The sequence below is a fragment of the Ranitomeya variabilis genome, chromosome 2 (genome assembly GCF_051348905.1).
Source record: "Ranitomeya variabilis isolate aRanVar5 chromosome 2, aRanVar5.hap1, whole genome shotgun sequence".
Taxonomy (NCBI): Eukaryota; Metazoa; Chordata; class Amphibia; order Anura; family Dendrobatidae; genus Ranitomeya; species Ranitomeya variabilis.
In genome coordinates, this window is record NC_135233.1 from 894,979,673 (window position 1) to 894,995,353 (window position 15,681).

The 15,681-nt window shown below is 43.6% G+C and overlaps 1 protein-coding gene across 6 annotated transcripts in view; it reads right to left on the reverse strand.

The window, feature by feature from the left end:
- The window catches only part of PIK3CA (phosphatidylinositol-4,5-bisphosphate 3-kinase catalytic subunit alpha), a 95,266-nt gene extending 82,739 nt beyond the window's left edge, over positions 1 to 12,527 (reverse strand). For 2 of the 6 annotated variants that reach the window (XM_077290494.1, XM_077290489.1), the window contains exons 1-2: positions 12,244 to 12,483; positions 2,698 to 3,120 (exon numbers count right to left, since the gene is read on the reverse strand). In XM_077290494.1, the coding sequence (XP_077146609.1) occupies positions 2,698 to 3,049 (352 nt within the window). In that variant the 5' untranslated portion in view covers positions 3,050 to 3,120; positions 12,244 to 12,483. Of the gene's footprint in view, positions 1 to 2,697; positions 3,121 to 5,401; positions 5,481 to 11,693; positions 11,736 to 12,243 lie in introns of those variants that run through there. The other 4 variants (XM_077290495.1, XM_077290490.1, XM_077290491.1 and 1 more) reach the window with 4 other exon arrangements.
- Positions 12,528 to 15,681: the final 3,154 nt, after the last annotated feature.

Here is a 15,681-nt window from a genome sequence, read left to right on the forward strand (position 1 = left end):
TCTTCAAGACTCAGAAGCGTCTGACTACAGCACATCTCCTCATCAAGATTATCGTGAACAATACAGATATATCGGGCCCCATCTACTGTTTCAATGATGATTATATTTCTAATAAATAAGAGAGCTGCAGCATTCTTTAATTATTAATGTCCCCCAAAAATATAATAAATAACAATGATAAATATTATACCAAGACTCCCAATCTTCTCTCCCTTTCTAGTCTTGATTTTATGTGACTAAATACATTTATCACCACCTGGCTTTACCCACAGTGGTTTGCATGGACTTTTGGAAGTATAAAGATTAGAAAAACCAGGAAGTTTTCAATATAACCAAACTAGTCCTTACAAATGATGCCAGCAGGAGGTCACAGCAGTTTAGCAAGAGAGGATAGTTTTCACATACACTACTGCACTTAGTGAGTTTCCTATTAAACATTATAAGGATGAAAAATAAAAAAATAGGGGATATTTTTACAGAAAATTTAATAACTATGGAAAATTTTGGAAGTTTTAAAACCCCACTCCAGCATTTTTTTTATTGCAGCAATGGAGTGGTGCCACTAATCCAGGTTTCCTGCCCTTAGTATTATACTCACTGGTTGCCGTCCTTATCTGTTATCAGTGATGGTCCAATTGGTCTTCTTCAGGCTGTGACCTGTGGGATTGCTCCAGTGAAGTAACTACTTAATGTAATAAGTCTATGAGAGCCAGAATGAGGCCAGAACAAGGTTCTCAGAGTAAGGGTACTGTCACACTCTGCAACTTTCCAACGATCACGACCAGCGATACGACCTGGCCGTGATCGTTGGTAAGTCGGTGTGGGGTCGCTGGGGAGCTGTCACACAGACAGCTCTCCAGCGACCAACGATGCCGAGGGCCCCGGGTAACCAGGGTAAACATCGGGTTACTAAGCGCAGGGCCGCGCTTAGTAACCCGATGTTTACCCTGGTTACCATTGTAAAAGTAAAATAAAACAAACAGTACATACTCACATTCCGGTGTCCGTCAGGGTCCCTCGCAGTCTGCTTCCCGCTCTGACTGAGTGCCGCCGTAAAGTGAAAGCAGATCACAGCGGTGACGTCACCGCTGTGCTCTGCTTACTTTCCGGCCGGCAGTCAGAGCGGGAAGCAGACTGCGAGGGACCCTGACGGACACCGGAATGTGAGTATGTACGTTTTTTTTTTTTTTTACGATGGTAACCAGGGTAAACATCAGGTTACTAAGCGCGGCCCTGCGCTTAGTAACCCGATGTTTACCCTGGTTACAAGCAAACGCATCGTTGGATCGGTGTCACACACACCGATCCAACGATGACAGCAGGAGATCCAGCGACGAAAGAAAGTTCCAAACGATCTGCTATGACGTACGATTCTCAGCAGGGTCCCTGATCGCTGCTGCGTGTCAGACACAGCGATATCGTATGGATATCGCTGGAACTTCACGGATCGTACCGTCGTAGCGACAAAAGTGCAACTGTGAGACTGTACCCTTACACTGAGAGCTTGTGACCGTTCCCTCTGACTTCTGGGCAGTCAAAAGGTGCTATCACAAGAAGGCAGGGGGAGACCGGAGAGGCGCTGGGAAGAGCTGAAGACGGTGGCTGGTAAGTATAAGACTAGGGTCAGGGATCTTACATTAATTGCACCACTCCAGCAGTAAAATAAAAAGACAAACGCTGGAGGAGTGGTGCTTTAAATATTGATGCCACCCTATTAGGATATGTTATCATTATTAAAATTGCTAAGGTTTGACCCCGGCATACCCACCTTCAGCTGACTGAAGGGGCCCATGGCTCTGAGAACTGGCACAGCTCTACACTGTGCAGTGGCTATGAATGTTACCACAGCTCTTTCTCATTCTGTTATCAATAGCAAAGCGACATTTCAGTCTACCACTCGGCCTTCATCAGTTTAATGGAAAATGTATACATACACAAAACATGTCAAAAGAAAAATAAACAGATGGAACAGAAATAAAACCCGAAAATTATTTATATAAAACATACATCAATCATCTCTGGCAAAGTTTCGTATGGCTCCATAAGATCGCATATATAAATCATGACAGACGAAAAAAAACAAACAAAAAAACAATCTGATACACCTTGGGCCTAAGGAACCTAAATTCATCCTGAAAAAGGTGAAGAAAAAAAAAAAATATATATATCTAATGAGGGTTGCCCAGATTCTTCCAATCCATGTCTGATCCTGCAGCAGCCTCCTCACCAAAACAGGCAGAGTAGGCAGAGCCAGTGACTGGCTCCGTGCAGGAGTTGATCTCATATCATCAGGGAACTGAGGAGGCTGACGGCTCAAATGAAAGAATAGATGGAAGCAGGGGAGGGTCTGGCTGAGACTGGGGGACGTGGAGTCTGTTGTGATGTTACGTCCAGTCTTTGCCAGACAGAAAAACTCTAGATGGGGTTTGAGTAGCTCCTCCGGAATCAGAGATTTACTCACATGCTGAAGTGTGGATGTTAGGCAATGGTGCAGAATGCTGACAGTGAGTATATTGCAAACTGTCAGTATTCTGCAGACTAGATACACACATTACATGTGTAAAAAAGTGATTTAAGAAAGGAGTGAGCAAGCCTTTACAAAGTCTCACAACTATTAAACTATTACAAGTGTATATTTGTATGTACATCTTCATATCTGTAACAACTTAGTGGTAAAAACCATTATCTAGAACTCACCGATTTCTCGATTTAAGATTTTCTCTTCTCTATTGCCTACAGGCTCAATTACTTTGAGGAACGGTTGGAACAGCCTAAGGTCACACAGACGACGGGTCTCATCGAAGAACTCTTCTCTTTCTGCTTCTTGTGTAACACTAACAAAAATATAAGAGGACTCATCCTGGAGTAAGTGGTGAAGAGGGTACTTCCGGGCCTCTTTAAATAACTCATGCTTAATGTTCACAAGCGTAGCCTCACGAAGGCACTCTAATGTCACCATCATTCCATTTGGTAGCAAACAATCCACCAGTATCCTTGGGGGCATTAAGTGGATCCCCCATAGTTCCCCGGAAGAAGGTCTTGGTGGCATGATTGCCAAGCTAAACTGGTTATCTCTCTAGGAGAAAACTATCAGCACAACATGTATGCTGCATATGGAACCTGGAAAGAAAAGGAAACATAGAACAAATTAAATTAACCAATTTAGCAACTTTCAGGGTATGTGCACACGTTGCAGATTTCTTGCAGAATTTTCCTGAAGAAAACCGGAAATTTTCTGCAAGAAATCCGCATTTTTTTTTTTGCGTTTTTTTTGCGTTTTTTTAGCATTCTGCAAGCGTAATTAGCTTGCAGAATGCTAAAGTTTTCCAAGCGATCTGTAGCATCGCTTGGAAAACTGACTGACAAGTTGGTCACACTTGTCAAACATAGCGTTTGACAAGTGTGACCAACTTGTTACTATAGATGCTGCTTTTGCAGCATCTATAGTAAAAGATAGAACGTTTAAAAATAATAAAAAAAATAAAAAAAATGCTTATACTCACCCGCAGACATCAGATCTCCTCACCGGCGTCCGTTCCGTATAGATGGTGTGCGCGCGCAGGGCCTTCCATGACGTCACGGTCACGTGAGCGGTCTCGGCCAATCACAGGACAGTGACGTCATTCGGCAAGGTCCTTCACCGCACACCAGCTACAGGAACCGAAGCCAGCGTGCAGCACAGAGGCGGGAACACTTCGGGGGCCATCAGAGGGTGAGTATAGGACTATTTTTTATTTTAATTCTTATTTTTTTACCAATTATATGGTGCCCAGTGCGTGGAGGAGAGTCTCCTCTCCTCCACCCTGGGTACCAACCGCACATAATCTGCTTACTTCCCGCATCGTGGGCACAGCCCCGTGCGGGAAGTAAGCAGATCAATGGACCCCTAGGTGTGCGGAATCCCCTGCAATTCCGCATTTTAATGAACATGTTGCTTTTTTTTCCGCGATGCGATTTTTTCGCGGAAAAAAAGGCTACATTTGCACAAAAAATGCGGAATACACTGAAAATAAAGGGAGGCATATGTTAGCGTTTTTTTCGCGTTTTTATAGCGAAATAACGCGAAAAAAATGCGAAAAATACTGAACGTGTGCACATGGCCTCAATCTACAAAAAAGGAAAACTGGAATATCACCACTTTAAGATTGATTTTATAAAGTATAAGGGTCGATCTTTCTATCGCCGATATCAAAAATAACTTAATTTTGACCCTTTGACTAAAGTTTCCAATAAAAGGAATTTCAGAAAAAAAAAAAATTGTCTACAAGCTGGTCAACCAGAACCCAAGTAAAACTACATCCACATGGACAGCATCAACGGACAGGACATTGACCCATACACATTTGTTTTAAATACAGATCTGTATGTCCGGTCTATGAGATACAGAGCATGTCCTAATCAGATTTGCAGATCAGATTGCACATTAAATTCCATGTGGATCAAATAAAAATGGATGAAGACCGAAAGACATCCTTTTTACCTTGGTTTTCTATCTGTGTTTCATGCACTTATATTTAGTTTTAAAATGGTTAAACAAAACACGGGAAGGAAAAAGATGACAAGAGATAAAGATAACATTTTACATGGATTAAAAAAAAAAAAAGAGACCCAGATGTGTGAACGGATAATTGCTACTACGCTACTCATCACCGGCATATCTGTCTGTCGTGGGGAAGAAATGGACATTTGGAAAATTCCCAACTTCCCGGAACCCTGGATACATTTGGGAAAGATTAGAAATGTTCTATGAAATAGAAATTACTGCAGTTGAGATAATTATTAGTGATGAGGCAAAGTGCTGGGATAAGGGGCTATATCTGAGCATGCTCAGGGGCTATCCGAATGTCTTCGGTGTGCTAGAAAAATATGTGAAGAGTCCCCGCTGCTGCCTGTTCCGCGGCTGTTCGACAGCCACAACAGATGAAGGCAAATTTCAGAAAACTGACCGTCACATCCAAACATAGATCAAGTGTGAACAGGTGCTGAACCTAGAGTCACCAACTAGTACACAGTCAAACAAACAAGGCAGCACACTGTAGCGCCAAAACATGCAAACATGAAAGTTGAACTGCTGGATGAAGGGACTGCCAGTTGGGATATGTTTGGTGCGGGGACTCGAACATATTATTCAAGCACGCCGACATCATACTTGGACAAAACCTTATCGGAGAACGTTTGCTCATCTCTAATAATTGTCTGAACTGCAGTAATACTACATTTATTTATTTTTTTACTTAAATTATATAAAGTTTCTATTTCATAGAACATTTCTAATCTTTCCCAAATGTATCCAGGGTTCCATGAAGTTGGGAAAAGAAGTTGTCCAGATGTCCATTTCTTCCCCACCACGGATGGGCATGCCGATGATGAGTACAGTGAACGTGACAATAGCCATACTCACAATGTAACATCGTGAACCATCAAGTGAATAACAGCAGGAAAGCAATCACAAGAATTTTCAGGTTTCGAGAGATATAAGGCTATAAAAGAAAGATATTACGTGAATGTCGGTAAACAAGTAAATCCTGTTTGCAAATACTGTACTGCAACGCTGGTGAGCATTTTCATGTTACTTTTACAATAATCAGAAATACTTTCAACTGATCAGATAAGTTTCCGTTTTCTGCCGCTGGCACAGCCTCATAAGGTCAGATATAATCTTGCTATTTCTATTTTTTTTTTTCATTAAAAACATGAAGTGTATAATTCTATCACTAAAAACCTGATAAAAGTATTTTCTGAAAATACAGTCTGAATAGTTACAACGCAGGACAATGACACGCTTGAATATCCATGTTTTAATGTTGACACACTTCTCACCATTACTGGCAGGGAGTGCAGTGAAAGCACCAAGAGTGGATTTGTCTATGAACAATCAGTGAATTATGAGACAAGCATGCTCTAAAAACAAGTAAACAACTGGAGGAAATGCCTGGGAAATTTCAGGGAGTTCCTACAGTTATGTTTAATCCATGACACAATAAGGCAGAAATCGTGCACACATTCACCGGCTGTAGAGGTCAGTGATGACAGATATAGAAGTGAAGCAGAGATCATCTGAAGTAGAAATCTTTTACCTCAGGAGATTAAACTGAAAATAATATGCAAAGTGCAATAGGGTCTTACCTAAGTATGAGGGACAGAAAGATAGGGGCGATATGTTCACTTTGAGAGGTTGTGTGTGACAGAACCAATGTACAGAGTAACTCTCAGCTGCTGCAATAGCCACAAAAATCTATCTATCTATCTATCTATCTATCTATCTATCTATATATAAGAAACAGGAATAGTGGATTCCAAATGTGCTACTGATTCCAAGATCCAAAGGCAAGATGGTTAACTGTAAGTGGTTTATTGTCAAAACGTTCCAAAGTCAGCAACGACGCCTTCCTCAGGCCACCCACATGTAAAGTGTGATCTGACAAGCGGTGGATACCGCGTCACTGCCAGACACGCCGGCACGTCATCCGTCCTGGGTCTCCATTACACACCGGTTACTCCGGTTGGGAACATATACTCCTGCACAGATATTGCTGTTGTCGTGCCTACGTTACATAGCTACGTTAACCTACGTTATCAACCTCTTCTGCTTCCAACAGTTACTGAAGAAGGCCGTTTATTGTGGCAGAAACATTTATTTGTTGACTACATTAAACCACAAAACATTCTGCATAAGTTGAGTGCCTAGTTTATTTTCTTCTATATTACGAGTTCATAGACACCAAACATGTCTAGGTCCTTTTTTATCTAAGTGGTGAAGAAAAAAAAAAAAAAAATTCCAAACCTGTACTAAAAAAAAAATAAAAAAAATGCACCATTTTCCGATACCCGTAGCGTCTCCATTTTTCGTGATCTCGTGTTGGGTGAGGACTTATTTTTTGCATGCCGAGCTGACACTCTATCATTTTGGTGCAGATACGATCTTTTGATCGCCCGTTATTGCATTTTAATGCAATGTCGCAGCGACAAAAAAAAAAGTAATTCTGGCGTTTTATCGCTACACCGTTTAGCGATCAGGTTAATCCTTTTTTTTTTTATTGATCGGGCAATTCTGAAAGAGGCGATTCCAAATATGTGTATGATTTTTTTTATTGTTTTATTATGAATGGGGCACAAGGGGGGGTGATTTAAACTTATTTTTTTTTTTATATATTTTTAAAAACATTTTTCTTTAACTTTTGGCATGCTTCAATAGTCTCCATAGGAGACTAGAAGCTGCCATAGCCCGATCGGCTCTGCTACATAGAGGCGATGATCAGTTTGCCTCTACGTAGCTGAATTACTGTAGACTTGCTATGAGCGCCGACCACTGGGTGGTGCTCATAGCAATCCAGCACTGACAACCATAGAAGTCTCCAGGAGACCTCAGGTTGTCATGCCAACTAACCGATGACCCCCGACCACGTGACGGGGTCATCGTTGTGTGCGTATTTCCAGCACGATTGCCGGAAGCGCCATTTAAATGCTGCTGTCAGAGTTTGACATCGGCATTTAACTAGTTAATAGCCACGGGTGGAACGCGATTCCACCCGCGGCTATTGCGGGCACATGTCAGCTGTTCAAAAGCCCACATCATGTTACAAAACATCGGCGTACTATAACGCCCGATGTCGGAAAGGGGTTAAAGCATATCTAAACTTCCAATAAACTGTGCATAAATCAATAGTCCAGTGTATGTTTCTCTGTATGCTTCATGTTTTAGTTTGTTTATCCGCTGAGCTGATGTTTGGAGAGGTTAATTGATCTGATGATTTTCATGTTATTAGCTCTTCTAGCAGTTTCAGTTTCTTTCTGGGGTATGATTCAGCACAAACTTGCTCAACTAAAAAAAGTTTAGATCAGGAACATTTCATAACTTTCACAAATTCTTAAAAAAAATAATAATAATAATAATAATAATAATTAAATTACAACCTGCATTGAACTACTGTACCCAATGTATTATATGTCACTTCTTTCAGCATTTTTTCACCCATAGATAGCAATAAGCAAGTGGAAAAAGAGCAAAAAAAATGCAGGTATCAGGTTTTGGTGCAAAAACCTTAAGGCCGGTTTCACACGTCAGTGGCTCCGGTACGTGAGGTGACAGTTTCCTCACGTACCGGAGACACTGACACACGTAGACCCATTAAAATCAATGCATCTGTTCAGATGTCATTGATTTTTTGCGGACCGTGTCTCCGTGTGCCAAACATGGAGAAATGTCAGTGTTCGTGGGAGCGCACGTATTACACGGACCCATTAAAGTCAATGGGTCCGTGTAAAACACGGACCTCACACGGACGTTCTCCATCTGGGGTCCGTGTGCGTGCAGGAGACAGCGCTACAGTAAGCGCTGTCCCCCCCACATGGTGCTGAAGCCGCGATTCATATGTTCCCTGCAGCAGCGTTTGCTGCAGAGAAAATATGAATAATAGTGTTTAAAACAAAGATCTATGTGTCCGCCACCCCCCCACCCCCTGTGCGCCCCCCCCGCTGTTCAGAAAATACTCACCCGCTCCCACGTTGGCTGTCACTCCTTCCTCTCTGCCCCGCGCCTTCTAATGTATGCGGTCACGTGGGGCCGCTCATTTACAATCATGAATAGTCGGCTCCGCCCCTATGGGAGGTGGAGCCGCCTATTCATGACTGTAAATGATCGGCCCCACGTGACCGCATACAGGAGAAGATGGGGCCAGACCAGGAAGCCGCGACAGCCAACGAGGGAGCGGGTGAGTATTTTCTGAACAGTGGGGGCGCACAGGGGGTGGGGGGGGGGGGCGGCGGACACATAGATCTTTATTTTAAACACTATTATTCATATTTTCTCTGCAGCAAACATATGAATCGCGGCTTCAGCACGATGCAGTGTACCACACGCGTGGGTACCACACGCTCCGTGTGGTACCCACTCGCCATACAGGCGGCACACGTGTGCCGCACGTATGGCCTACGTGAGTTCCCAGGCACACGGACACGGATAACTCCGGTACCGATTTATTCCGGTACCGGAATTATCTGGACGTGTGGGACAGCCCTAAAGGGAACCTTTCAGCAGGATTGTGCACAGTAACATACACACCGCCGTTATACAGATTAAAATTATACTTTTGTTGTTTAATCTTTATTTTCAGTTTGTAGTTAATGATATGCTCGTGCTCCGGGGTGACCTGTGGGGGGGGTCTTCATGTGGTGCTCTACTTAGATATTTATAGTGAAGACTGCTGACAGGTCACTGATCCCTGCTACTGCGCAGGCGCCATTTTCATATGGATTTTTTTTTTTTTTTTTTTATACACTATCAGGATTACCCCATGCACATTTATTATTAACACTATGCTTGCGATTATGCTGCTGCACAGATGCCCGGCTGGCGCCTGCCTGCAGGAGGGTTATTTTTTCAGTATGTACATATATGTTCATTATGTAAACTGGGGATCAGTGACCTGTCAGCAGTCTGCATTATGAATACAAAATCTGAGCAACACATGAAGACCCCCCCACAGGCCACCTCTGAGAACGAGCATACAGTTGTGCTCAAAAGTTTACATGCCCCGGCAGAATATTAGCTTTCTTGGCCTTTTTTCAGAGAATATGAATGAGAACACCAAAACTTTGTCTCCACTCATGGTAAGGCCGGTTTCACATTTTCAAAACGACGCATGCGGAAGCATCCACATACAGCGGCACGACCTGCGTACCTAATGTTAAAGATAGGTACACAGGCCGCATGCAGAAATAGGCGGAGCTAGCGGCCGAGGGCGGGGCTTCACGGAGGAAGTCCGCAGCTGCTGCAAACGCTAGTGTGAAAGTAGCCTTAGTGGTTGCGTGAAGCCATTTATTGTCAAACTACTGTGTTTTCTCTTTTTAAATCTTGAATGCACTTAATTGCTAAGAATCAAAATATTAAAAGTCCCATGTTGGAAAAGTTCAAAAGAACTTACATGAGATGTAGGTGTACCAATCCGGTTCGGACTACTTAGCTATTCTATGAATTGGCGTTTCTACGCTTTTCACTGGTAACGTATACACAAGCCTAATAAGAAACACATGAAGAGGTGAAGGACAGGTAAAGAGTATTCACGTATGCCTCATGCAGATGCAAAATTCACCCACAAGCCCTGTACAGCAGCAAACAAAAATACCCATGATTCTGTTTAATTGAGCCATAAGTATGTATATTTAGGTGGGAGGCACTGTATTATCCACTATAAGAACGCCAATGGGGCAAACATTTTATCAGCTCACTGACTTATAACAGAACTCCTGGACCACATGCAGGTACAAAACAGACCATAGATTTCTATGGGTATTGCATTATGGAACCATAAAATGTGGCTCTGTGATAAGGTAAAATCCAACAAGTGCAAAGGCACTTTCCAAGAAGGAAATGCCATCCTACGTTGAGCACAGGACCAGAAGCAAAGCTGGGAGAACCAAGGGAGACATGGCTACCAGCAAATCTGAACTAATACAACCATAGCAGTAAGTGATATAACTTAAATTCTTAAATCTCTGTAAGCTATAATACAACTTTAGCAAAAAAAAAAAAAAAAAAAAAAACAGGAAGAAAAAGAGAATGGAAGTGATCCATCTGTTCTGGCTGACTCTTGGTTTGAGCCTGGGCAGAGTAAATAAATGAATGATGATAAAAAAAAACCAAGCAAGCAAAATACTACATAAGGTAACAGTATGTGTCACAAAAATAATAAAACCACCAATGACAAAAATCCAAAGACATTGAGCTATAAACACCAAAACAAGCAGTTGGGAAAATTAGAAAACTAATGACATGAACGTATAACACTACAGGTTGGGAGAAGGGACTAATCCTTTGTAACAGAAAAGTCAAACATTCTAAAATCTTGGGAGACAATACTGCTGTGTGAGCAGGAACGATGAAAGGCATATCCTCCGTCCCTCCGCTTCCTCTCTAACAGGAAAAGGTTCAGGAAAGTGTTTTACCTACAGCAGGAGGGGACAAGCACCAGAGAGAAGAGAAAACGGTCCTCTTACATGGAAGCCTCCATTGCCAGACAGCTTTCTCAGTGCTTGCAGGGCACATCAGAAGGAAAATCAGTCCTACAATATGACATTTTAATAATGCTGTAGAGGTGTTCAAAAAGTATTCTCAGGTTTATAAGTTATCCTGTATCAAACTACTTTGTGGTTGGTTAGTGTACCCAGAAAACAGAAGGACGGGGACTTAGAATTCAAACTGCCTGACCCCCTATCCCCCCCAACATCATCGGGGGAGCTGAAAAGCCACCATACACAATTGGAAGCTTACACTTATTCTCCTACTAGTTCTTTGCACATCTACTGTCATTGTACAGTCACACTAAACGGGATCACGTGGCAACATTCTCCAATTCTGTGCAGGGAGTGTTGTACTCATCATCATATATATATATATATATATATATATATATATATATATATATATATATATATATATATATATATATATATATATATATATAATTGTGAAAGTCTTCAGAAGGATAAGCTGATGTGCTGCATGCACCTGGGTGTGTAGTAGAATAAAGTGCAGCCTTTACACTTCCATTCCATATGCACACACATCTCTATATCAGCGCTGTGGAGTCGGTGAGCCAAGATTCAAACTCCGACTTTATTTTTCAAAAAAACAAAACAAACAGTAATCAATTTACTTTAAAAATTAATAAACCAATAAATATTTAAGCTTCTACCGATGAAAACTTCACCCAAAACGAGATCAGACTCCACAGCCCTAAAAACAAACGAGAAGATCTGCCTCCAGGAATCTGAACAAGGCAGCTGTGTGTGAGCCATTAGTGCCAGGCAGGAGAGCTCAGCAGTGACAGCCCGCAGCCGAGGACACCGAGGACGTCTCATCCAGGAGCGAGCACCGGGGCCATCGGGTGCTATCCCGGCGTCTGCCATTCCTGCTCCATGACCAGCAGCTGTGTGAGGCAGGTGGGAGATGGCAGGTGGGAGATGGCAGGTGGGAGATGGCAGGTGGGAGATGGCAGGTGGGAGATGGCGGCCGTGGATCCCGGGGCTGCTCCCACCACTCGTGCAGTCAGTGCTGAGCAGCCACAGGTGCCTCATGGAGAGGCCGCGCTGCAGTCAGTGTCACCTGTAGCCGGCAGCTGCCACAGACCCGGCACTACCGACCGCCATTCTCCTCTGGCCGCCCGGGCTGTCACACAGCTCCCCCGCCATACGAATAGCTGACACCTCACTCCTCTCACCCTGTCTCCTAAGTGAAGCTCCTACCTTCAGACTCCGGCTCCAATTATTTCCAGTGCCCCTACCGCGCTGCGTCCTTCTCCATCCTCCCCGGCGGGGGTACCGGGACAGGCGGGGAACCTAGGCCTCTGGGTATCAGCCGTCCGGTTCCCACTCCTTGTACTCGGCTGGTTTTGTTATTTTTTTTCCTCCTCCTCTGCCGCTCCGTTTCCGCTCCCGCTTCCGGCATCCGGTGACGTCACTCACACCTCACACGTTGGGCTCCGTATTTTTTTCTCTTCAAAATCCTTGATACTTTATTTAGAAATGACCTTTTGAGACAGCGTATTGTAGTTAGCGGGAGTGTGTGTGTGATAGTGTACGATAGTGTGTGCGATAAGTGTGTGTGGTAGTGTGACTGATAGAGTGTCTGTGTAATAGTGTGTCTACGGTAGTGAGTCTGTGCTAGTGTGTCTGGTAGCGTGTAATAGTGTGACTGTTATAGTCTATGTAATAGTGTGGCTGTGTGATAGTGTGTCTGATAGTGTGACTATAATAGTGTGTGTGATAGTGTGTCTATGGTAGTGTGACTGTGATAATGTGTCTGTAATAGTGTGACTGTGATAGAGTCTCTGGGTAAGGCTGCCCTCACACTAGCAGCATTTGGTCAGGATTTTACATCAGTATGTGCCAGCCAAAACCAGGAGTGGGTGATAAATGCAGAAGTGGTGCATATGTTTCTATTATACTTTTCCTCTATTTGTTCCACTCCTGGTTTTGGCTTACAAATACTGATGTAAAATACTGACCAAATACTGCTCGTGTGATGGCAGCCTAATAGTGTGCATGTGTAATAGTGTGTGTGTAGTGTGCCTTTAAGGCCGGGGACACACACAACGTATAAAAAAACGGTCCGTTTTTCACGGACGAGAATCGCACAAATGTTTCCAAAACAGTGATCCGTGTGCAGTGCGAGGATGCGATTTCCTCGCATCAAATGATCCTTTTGACATCCGTGTGACATCCGTATGGCATCCGTATGCCGAGATTTTCTCGCAGGCTTGCAAAACCGACATCTAATGGATTTATGTGCTCAAATGTTCGTTAAAACATATATACAGTATATATATATATATATATAATGTCATTGAGACACATATATATATATTCTGTATTTATATTTAATTCAGCGCGATATCTGTGAAAAGCCGCTGAAGCGTGGGAAAAAGTTCCCAGGCTGCAGTTCATGAGGACATCCACCAGGGAGCGCATCACCGCGACTGAAGGTAACTATAGGTCATTGATAGACCCAAGAAAATCATAATAAATGTAAAAATTTAACAAATTTTATTAAATATATTCATATCACAATAACAGACATAACAGACAAGGTACACGTGTAGTTCATGTACGGCGGACACAAAACACTGCAAGTGACACCTAGGGCACAGAAATAGCAGAGACTGATGGCTATTAGGGAAATTACAGACTATAGACACATCATAACTGTGACAGTAAAGTGCATAGTGCTACCACAGGGACCTATATGTGCCTAATACCGCCATCTATACTAATACTTCATATATCATGACATGAGTAGAGGTAAAAATAGAGCTCTGCCAATCTTACCCAAAAGATATTAGTGCCAGTGTGTGTCCGGCGGCCCCGACGCGCGTTTCGCGTACGCTTCCTCGGGGGTCCCTGTGGTAGCACTATGCACTTTACTGTCACAGTTATGATGTATCTATAGTCTGTAATTTCCCTAATAGCCATCAGTCTCTGCTATTTCTGTGCCCTAGGTGTCACTTGCAGTGTTTTGTGTCCGCCGTACATGAACTACACGTGTACCTTGTCTGTTATTGTGATATGAATATATTTAATAAAATTTGTTACATTTTTACATTTATTATGATTTTCTTGGGTCTATCAAACTCTGTATTTTTCTTGTAGGATTCGCTCATTAGTGGAGTTATCCCTGTTATCCTTTATGTCCATTGTAGGGTGTATCCCTGTTAGAAGTTGTTTAATTGACATGCATCAGTGGTATCTGTATTAACTATAGGTCATTGACCTACATTTCCTTCATTCGCCGGGGCTTACAGACACGAGCACACTTTTTGGAAGTGCATCTGAACAGCAAGGTGGATTGCTGTTGAGGGGAAATAGAGAGAAAAAAAAAAAAAAAATCTATAAATCTTCAGCACAGCGAGTGTGAACGAGCTGAGCGTGACCTGAGCGTAAGTGTGAACGGCGGTAAGTGTGTGACTTGTGATTCAGTGACTTTGGAATCAGGGAGTTTCCAAGGGAGGAATTGCTTCTGTTTTTTTTTTTGGTTTAATTAATACTTTGTATTTATTTTTAATTAACGTTTCTGTGTGGTGCAATCCCCATTAGGAAATGTGCTCCACAATTGTTAATGCCATCCAGTGTACATCTTGCCACATGTATGCAGTCCTTGACCAGCCGGTCGAGGGTGCATACTGCTGTGCGAGATGTGAGCACATTGTGCATTTGGAAACCCAGATACTGGATCTAAATGTGCAGCTGGCAACACTGAGATCCATAGACAACATGGAGAGGAGTCTTCTGCTCACAGAGCAGACGCTCAATGGGATAGATGAGGAGGGGGATGGTAGGATGGAGCTGCAGGACAGTGTGGCAGTTAGCTGGGTGACAGACAGAAGGCGGGGTAGAGGGAAGAGTGCCAGGGAGGCTAGTCCTGATCTGGCACACCCCAATAAGTTTGCTAAGTTGGCAGATGAGGGGGGTGCCAGTACAGGGGTAGCACTGCTGCAGCCAGGCATGTCCTCTGAAAGCCGGAGGAGTGACTGCTCCAGTAAGGAGGGAAATAGGAGAGCAGGGCAGGCCAGACAGGTGCTGGTAGTGGGGGACTCAATTATTAGGGGAACAGATAGGGCAATCTGTCACAAAGACAGGGATCGTCGGACGGTGTGCTGCCTACCTGGCGCTCGAGTCCGACACATCGCTGATCGGGTGGACAGATTACTGGGAGGGGCTGGTGAGGACCCAGCGGTCATGGTGCACATTGACACAAATGACAAAGATAGAGATGGGTGGAAGGTCCTTAAAGATGATTTCAGGGAATTAGGCTGCAAGCTGAAAGCAAGGACCTCCAACGTGGTATTTTCCGAAATACTGCCTGTACCACGTGCCACGCCAGAGAGGCAACGGGAGATTAGGGAGGTTAATAAGTGGCTCAAGAATTGGTGTAGGAAGGAGGGGTTTGGGTTCCTGCAGAACTGGGCCGACTTCTCAGTTGGCTACAGGCTCTACGCTAGGGACGGGCTGCACCTCAATGGGGAAGGTGCAGCTGTGCTGGGGGAGAAAATGGCTAGAAGGTTGGAGGAGTGTTTAAACTAGGGATTGGGGGGGAGGGTATTCATTTTATAGGAGGGGAAGATAGTGCAGATAGAGACCTGGGCACAAATAAGGAAGTTGGTGGTGGCGGTGGCATGGGGGGTGGGG